At 43.2% G+C, this 8,460-nt stretch overlaps 1 protein-coding gene across 1 annotated transcript in view; it reads right to left on the bottom strand.

Moving 5' to 3' along the window:
- Positions 1-204: 204 nt before the first annotated feature.
- HMGA2 (high mobility group AT-hook 2) overlaps positions 205-8,460 on the bottom strand; it is a 120,430-nt gene continuing 112,174 nt past the window's right edge. Inside the window, exon 5 of the mRNA XM_009463216.2 lies at positions 205-3,328. Within this exon, the coding sequence (XP_009461491.1) occupies positions 3,281-3,328 (48 nt within the window). The 3' untranslated portion in view covers positions 205-3,280. The remainder of the gene's footprint in view (positions 3,329-8,460) is intronic.

Below are 8,460 nucleotides of genomic sequence, written 5' to 3'. Positions count from 1 at the left end.
GGTGCCTCACCTTTAGGGGAGCCTCATAATATGTGTCCCTCTGCTGAGCACCCACCCCTGGGGCTCCGAACAGCAAATGTACTTCTTCTCAGGCACACGCCCACAGTCCTGGGACAAAAAAAAAGACTACTTGCATGCAAAGCTTTTACAAATTTGGTCACTGTGACCAAACTTTATTACCCATTTTATGGAACTGTGACAAAAGTCTAGGAATCAAACAACATGGGGATCACAGAGGCTATTATGTTTATTGTGCTGAACAGACTGTGATAATCCATTAAAGGAACATTTTCAACAAGCAAGCGATTCAAAGTACAATCATAGACAGCAACTCTACACGAAGAACAAAGCAAAAAGTTAGAAGACACTCAAAAGAAAAAGTAAACTGTAGTTAAACATCTTGAAGCGTTTTTTTTTTTTCCTGCAAACACACCTCTCTTGCAGAAATGGTAGAAGAGTTAAATGTCCAGTCTTAGTTAGCAGTGACCAATGACAGCAAAGAACAGTCGTATAAAATTTATCTCCCATAAAAATAAACTATATATATAAAAAATTTTATGATGTTCTCACTGATTCAATGGCCACATGCAATTTTTCAGTCTGAAAAAATGAGGTATAGTAGGCCCTAAGAGGTAGTAATGTGTTTTGATTGTACTACAATATATAGAAAATACAAGATTCAGTTCATCAGAGTGGTCTCTCGGAGGTTGAAATGTGACACACACCCAGCAATTATTTCTGTGTCATCCACTGAATACTGTGGTTTTAAAAAATGCAAAAAAAAACCCCAAACCCCAAAAGGGACTGGCTAAGGCTTGATTCGATGCCCTTTGAAGTCAGCAGAATTCCTTCTACTGCCTTCAAGTGACACTGGATTTGGCCTGTTAGAGCTACTGTATAGCTAGGATTATTTCTCTTTCACTTAATATTAACGTGTCTAGTTGTAATACTCCGATCAGCTCTTTCTCAGCGATTTCCGTCACTGAACCCTCTGCAGGCTTTCGAGGAGGTCCGCATTTCTTGACACTGCCTCTTGGAAGAAGCCAGTAAGTAGTAATCTTTAACTGCATTTGGCTCGGTACTAAAGCCATACCAACAGACGCCTTCCTGAGAAACTACCCCTGGCCCAGTTATTAATACAATGGTACAAAGTACTGACTAGGAAAGAGAGGAAGAAGGGAAATAAAACAGAAATACAGAAAACGAAATTGGAGGGGAGAGAGAGAGAGAAAGAACAACAAAAGTGAGAGAGAGGAGAATAAAAAACCTCTACATAAGAAGCATTTAAAATAAATCTGGCTGAAACATATTACAAAATCACATTTGTGTAAAATACACGAAAATACTTGTCAAGTATTTTCTTACAATCTACTAATTTTTTTTAAACACATATTTGTGATTGCATTATGCAAAAGCTGAGCTTGTTGCTTCCCACCTACAAAGCTTCAAGTTTCTTTGAAGGTTTTTTTTTTGTTCGTTTTTTTTTTTAATACGAAAGTAATTTAAAATGTGTTCATTTTCCACAAGTTATTTTACAAAAATAGTTTTGAATTAGGGATTAGTTGCAGTCCTAACTGTTTCAAACGTCTCAAAACTAATGCTGAAAGTAACAAGTTCATTCCATTTAAAGTCTGGAGGTAGGTCTTTGTCAATCAATTAGTCCATTTTTTTAAAACAATTCATTTGAGGTACAAACTTGGACAGTAATATTTAAACATTACAGCTAATTTTTTTCTATGTCATGTAGTGTCATTGAAGAAAATTATCCTCACAAACCTATCAGCAATTCAGTACAAAAATATATTCAAGTTAACAGTACATTACACAGAAGTCTAGCAGAGAATAGGGTAAGTACATAAAAAAAAAAAACAAAAACAAACCAAGAGAAAGAAAAATACATAGTCATGCTGAAACACAATAAAGATATTGCTTCCTTAACTGCAATTAAGTGTTGAAGTAGAAACAAGGGGAAAATGCAGATACTCATGATTATCTACCCAGTAAAAATTTCCTGCATTTAATGTGTATAGCAGCATGTATTTATCAGTCTGTTGAGTTAATTGTAAAAATCAGAGGTAGTATTGAATAGTGGGGTAATATTGCATCTGGTGCTAAAAGTGCTGCTTTGAATGAAAAGATGGAGAAATGCCACTGGCGCAGAGGTGCTCAGTGAACCATCCTATGTCAAAATACATTGCTTAAAGTAATGCACGAGCTTAGCTGAGGTACGTGGTGTTGGTTCTTACATCATGACTGATGAGTAATGAGGAGAGATTCAATTCTTCTGAAATACTGGTACAGGACGAGTGGAATTAGTCAAAACTAAGCAAAACATACGGATTATTTTTGTTCAGATAAATTCACGATTATTTTTGAGGTACCTTTCTGTATGTTTTAAAAGATTTTTCTTGATAAAGACTTAGTCATTAATGGCATAAGAGTGTTTGGTGTCAGTCAGTTTTGCTTCCATAGAAAACGCCTGGCTCTACAGAAAGCCAACTCCGTCTGGCTTCCTATCGTCCAGCAGATGAGGGCTATTCATTTTGTTTACTACTGCTTCTGCTGATATGTTTGTATCTATAACTATACAACGTATCTTTGTCTTTCTTCCCTTTTGCAAAATGAAAGTACCTTTTTCGTGTTGATTTCTTTCTTCCGATTACTAGCTGAATGAAGTGAAAGATCAGCTTTCAGTTTTTTTCCTGAAATAACAGCAAGTCTTAAAAAAAAAAAAAATCAAGTACAAGTCTACAAGAAGGTTACAAAAAAAAAAGAGTAGTATCTATCCCTTATCTTTGGTGTTCTAAAACAGGGAGTTCACTAAGTAGGGAGTGGGTTGCTGGAAGTGTTGCAAGGCTTTAGTGTTACACACCTAGCCTTTCCTATTTCAATGCCCATTATAATGACTATGTTACAAGTTTCTTGGTTATATGCAGTGCAGTGAATGACATAAACCTGATTCGGAGCTCTTCTTGACCCATTCACCCTTACTTAGCAGCTCAAACAAACTATTAGTAGGTTAAGAAAAAAGAAAACAGTAATTAAAAGTTGCATCGTTAATCTGTGTCCCCTTTGTGTTACAGCAGTTTTTCACTAAACCTGGGACTGTGAAGGGATTACAAAGATGATTAGTCAAATCCTTTTTAAGGTTATGCGATTTTTTTTCCCCCCAGGCAAAAGTGGAAAGACCATGGCAATAGAAAATAAGTGGTCAAGGCAGTGTCTTCTCCCTTCAAAAGACCCAACTGCTGATGAGGTAGAAATTGCATGGTGCGGCCTCCTAGTCTTCCTCTGCAGATTCTTGTGAGGACGTTTCTTCAGTCTCTTCCTAGAATACACAAACAGAAAAAATAAATACTGTGGCGACCGTGCATCTTAGCCTGCCACCTCACTCTTCTCTCAGGAAGCTGACAATTACCTCCTGAGCTACCAAAAATGCCCTTTACAGCTGCTGTGACATCTCAAGAAGCCACCTTGGGGAGGAGGAGAAGGTCTCCTGCTCTCCAGTCACCCCACTTTGGTTTTCCAGGCCTTCCTCCTACCCCAGCGGGTGCCACGAAAAAGTAATTTGTCATGGCCCTCTTATGGCCGGCAGACACGGGCCACTATGGAAAGCATTTTGAGCAGGTATCCAATGTTAAGCAGGTGCTCTGGGAAGCTTTCTCCTCATCGGCTGTCCTCCTCCGTCCTACCGCTGCCTTCATGTCCGACTTCAGCAAGCCTGCCCGAATGCGATGCTCTTCCACTGCTTATTTAACAAAATGCGCAGTATCTTTCAGGACATGGGCAGTAAACCGGGGGCAATAAAAATTTCTGATAGAAGGGGCTGTCAGTGAAAAGTTGTTTTTTATCAAATGCTGCACATCATCGCCTGAGGCAGCACGTGAAAAAGATCTAGGAAGAACAGGAATGTACCCCCTCAGCCAACTGAGACCTTTTAAGAATGACCAGCTTAAAACAGCTTATAACAGTCTTCATACTTTAATAGATTTGATTTTCCACATGGCTTCATTTTGTCTGGGTGGCTAACTGACACAATTTATAACTCTCTTCCTTTCCCAGGCCACTACAGTACACCATTCAGCAAAGCATGCCTTAAAGCTTGCCTGCGTTATATGACCAAACTTCCATTCATTAGTGTTTGAAACACCTCAGCTGTGAAGGGCTCCTAAATGCTACCATGTGTGACACTGCTGCGGAGGAGCGGCATCAAGGAAAAACACTGGGCTTTAATCACAGGCCACTGCTCACTGCAATCCCCTTTCAAAAGGTTTCAACCTCCCCCCCCACCTCCCCGCAAGAAAAGGCTGAAAAAAAGCGCTGTAAATCCAGGAAATAAACATAAGTATAAATGAATGGATGACAGCTTAAAAAATATAACCATAGCAGCATCAAGCCATGAGATTTCACACTGGTTTTGTTTAGTCTGCTTTGGGTTATGTGGGAAATGTGAAAAGCATGAAGCAAATGCTCGCCCCCCCCCCCCCCATACCCTCACCCCCCGCTAAAGCTTGGGCCTCAGATATTTAAGCCAGTAGGTTTTTACCTCTTGACTAGGAAACAGGCCATGACCCTGGGGTACTCTCTCGAGCACCAGGCACAAAGAAAGATGTAGCATGATCAAAGCCGTGGACGGAGGAAAGAGAGCAGTCAAGTGTCAGCTGCCCTCTGACCTTGACTTTTCAATTAATATTTAAATTCCAGAAGACACCAATCTATCATGCAGATAAACAATTTCTTCCTCACAACAACTTGTGTTCACTTGTAGCAGGGTTATATTCACGGTGCTGCTACGAAAATGATCCCTGACTCATGAAATGATTAAGTGAATTTTACCCCGTCGCTGGCAGCACTGAGGGACCTGCACTCACACTCCATCGAATCCCATTAATGTGTAATGCATTTTCCCTGCTTACCTCCCCCTTATGGGACTGCGACTGTTACAACATTTCAGCCAAGAAGAAAAATGGTATCTACAGGCACCTAACAAAGGGTAATTTGGGCTGCACATGGAGAGACCATGCAAAATATGTTGGTTTGAGCCTTGATAATTCAGAATTTGGGATGATCAAGGCAAACGCTGGCTTTGCCTCCAAGCCAAGTATTTCAGTTAAAAATTACGACTGTGGGTTCTGTGCTCTTAACATAATACAGGTAGACATGTTTTGGTATTTGATGATCATCACGTGCTTAATCCCTTACAGCAGCGTGGTCAGCCCTGAGCCTCTCATCATCGTTTCCCAGAAGACGGGCGCGCACGCGTGGGCGCAGAGCGGCAGCTCATTTTGTTTTACACTTGGCTTGTCAGGAGACTACTGAAACCTGATGGACTCGTTTTCCATGCAGGTGGACTTCCGATCACAGAATAAGAAGGATGGGGGAGAGGCAAAGTATGTGGAAGGACATGTGTCAGAGCCCAGCCAGGGTAGCCACAGAGAGTTATTTTTAGATAAAGAGTTGCCCACTCTAGTGATTTTTACTGTGAATCTCACAATATTTTTTCTTCCTTGTAGCCCCTGCTGCAGTGACCAAGAAAATGAATGAAAAGCTCTTTCTTCATCTATATATGCGTGTTCATGTAACGAAAGATGAGTTTCTCTCCTCTGCATATGTACATGCAAATGTGTGTACCTGTAGGACCTGGAAGGATGAGAAACCAAAAATCAAGCTGATCCCCCCCCCCAATATGTAAATAATAAACTAATTATTAAAAACTATTTGAGACTGGCCGACTTCAAATTCACATCAGTCTTGGGAAAGGCTTTTTCATGAAGAAAAGCTGGCAAAGGGATCAGATTGTTGTGCAGCAAAAAGAAAACTTTCCTTCATTAAGTTAATTCCTTGCAAAAGCCTAAGATAGCTCAGTTACAGAGGGGTGGTTTTAAGCCAACCTATCATGTAAGTCCCTTGTCAAGACACAGATGGAGACATGATTGCTGCTCTGAAGTGCTTACAATTCAAACAAAGGGATAATACAAATCAGACGTATATGCATGGAGGGACCCAAAGGAAGAAGCGAGTAGCGGTTCTGAAAGAGAAAATGCAGATGTATGAGACAGGAACAGAGGGATTTTTTGCACTGGTGAAAAACTGGTTGCAAATATGAGAAGGCTGTGCAGCTGTGATCCTAAACCCACCCTTTGCCTCTACAGCACCCACACGCACACACACTTCTCCCCAAAAGATGGAGGGGGGCAGGCGTTTTGAAAACTGTGCACCCCCTAGAAGTTGCAAACCAGCTCTGCACTGAGTTGCTTCAGCCAGAGATTCACTGAAGTGCACTGTGTGGCACGTCAGGGCACTGGGCACCTCAGGGAAAGGATGCTTTACCATCAGTTAGCACCCTCCAGACACTTACAAGTCCTCACAGACCCACCGGGGTCGATGGCATAGCCATGTATCATAGGACCAGTCCCTGAGTCAGAAGTCGAAGGAGGAACTGGGGCTGGAGTGAAATACTTTTTAAGTCCAGATGTGCTTCCCATCAAGTTGAAGAGAAGGGCAAAAATCAAGAAGGAAAGCATGGTCGTTAGAGCAGACATTAGAAATCCAAGTCACTCAGTCACAGCATGATAGCCATGCAGAGCATAAATTCAGCAACACCACCGCAGGAAGCTCAGCCAAGAAGCAAAGGTTTCAGGTTACATGGCAGCCTTAATTCAGGTTGTTCTCACTTCTTAGGTGCATTCACTGTAGTTGTGGAGACAGAATGGTGACACGTGTTAATGGAGCGTAAATGTTCATCGACCCAGTTTTGCCTTGAACAGCTACTCCCCTGGTTACTTGTTTTCTGCTGCAGCAAGCTCGCAACAGGCTGGGCTAGCAGACTGCAGAGAGAAACCCGAGAAAGCTTCAAACCAGGTCAGATCCGGTTAACAGGGAAGCCACAGCCACGCAGACCTCAGGGTGAGTAGGACACACACCTCAAGGGCGGGGTAAATACTCACATGCGTAGCTCAGCCTTTACTCCCTGCTGCTCAGGCAATATCCCAGGTGGCTCCCTGCACATCCATGTGCCCCGCATGCATGTATCCTCTGGGACTGACCGACATGGGGATGAGCCCCAGAGGCAGTTTTACGTGGCACGTCCTGTCCTTGGTTGTCCCATGCATGGGTACGTTTATCCCGAGCTGCCACAGGTCACAGCATGATATTATAAGACAAACTGCAAGCCAGCACCCTGAGCTGTTTCCACCCTTAATTGCTGTAACTGCCCCACCAAGCCGAGAGTGATGTGGAGCTGCTAGCTCTCCCAAAAAAAAGAGCAGCAAGATGGCTTTCTCCCAATCTCCTATGTGCACAAATGTTTAACAGGTCTTTTCTTGAGAGGTATCACTGGCAAGCAGCTGGCAAATGTGTACACTGGACTGGAATCCACCAGTGCAGCCCCCTCACCTCTCACTGGTGTTCAGTCCCAGCAGGAGAGAAAGGACAGATGTTTCCCAGTGGCTCACAGCAGGTATCTGCCCTGAGAAGGGCTACTCTGTGGGGGGCTGGCACCGCTGTTGTCAGCCCTGATTTAACAGTGGTGAAGGTAACAAAAAGGACCAGGAAGCAGGACAGCAGCCTGTATGCCTATTTGGGCTTGGCCAACACACGATTTCAAAATTTGACATCTTTGGTGGGATCTGGTTGCCTGAAGACAGGAGCCCAGAGCTGTTTTAGATGCCCTGGGTATCTCATCTGGTACCTAGCAGCCAGGCCAGAATGGTGCTGGCCTCCTGTGTCATGCCCGCCTGCTCTGTGGGATGTCTGTGATCCTCTGGGACACCTAAAAGGGCACAAAACAGCGATGTCGAGATGCGCGGACCCACTAACCCTCTCCAGAGCTATGATGCTGCATCTCTGCTTTTGAAGGTTCTCCACTGTGGGAAAGCAAACTGGTGTATACTTAAGGAATACGTGAAGTCATAACCACTGGCACGTACACCTCATTCCTAAAGGTCAGCGGTGGCACCATCCAGAATGGAGGCATGCAACGAATGACTGTATTTAAACTACACCACCTTTTCAGGTCAGAGTCACCCCATGTTCCCAAGAGGCTCCTTTCCCATGACATCCTTTTCAGGTGAAACGTAGCTCTACCTGCCGCCCAAGACCTCCATTTGGTTGGTGCAGGCTATTTTTCTGGCACTACAAGCAGCCAGTAGCATCCTGGTGTCCTCAAGAGCAGACAAGCTTAGTTCCGTCTTTGTATGTCCTCTGCATTCCTTTTTTTTGGTAGACCCCCACAAAGTGGTCACAACTAAACCCCAAAATAAGACAATTGTTGGTGTTTGAGAGGAGCATTCCCCCCCATATGCAGAAGGGCAACTGTTTGGCATTTTTGTAAAAACGTTTGTTCTGTTCTAATACCCTGGGGCTAAGCTCCTTTACGGCTACTTCAAGGTTAATTGTCTGCCTCAAGAAACTCACTGGCAATTCAGCTGGCAGTTCAGTTTTTTCACCTTCTGCTCACGA

This window comes from Nipponia nippon, unplaced genomic scaffold, assembly GCF_047370975.1.
Source record: "Nipponia nippon isolate SJK-2023a ecotype South Korea unplaced genomic scaffold, ASM4737097v1 scaffold_3, whole genome shotgun sequence".
NCBI lineage: Eukaryota > Metazoa > Chordata > Aves > Pelecaniformes > Threskiornithidae > Nipponia > Nipponia nippon.
This window is presented reverse-complemented; position numbering and strand designations above follow the sequence as displayed.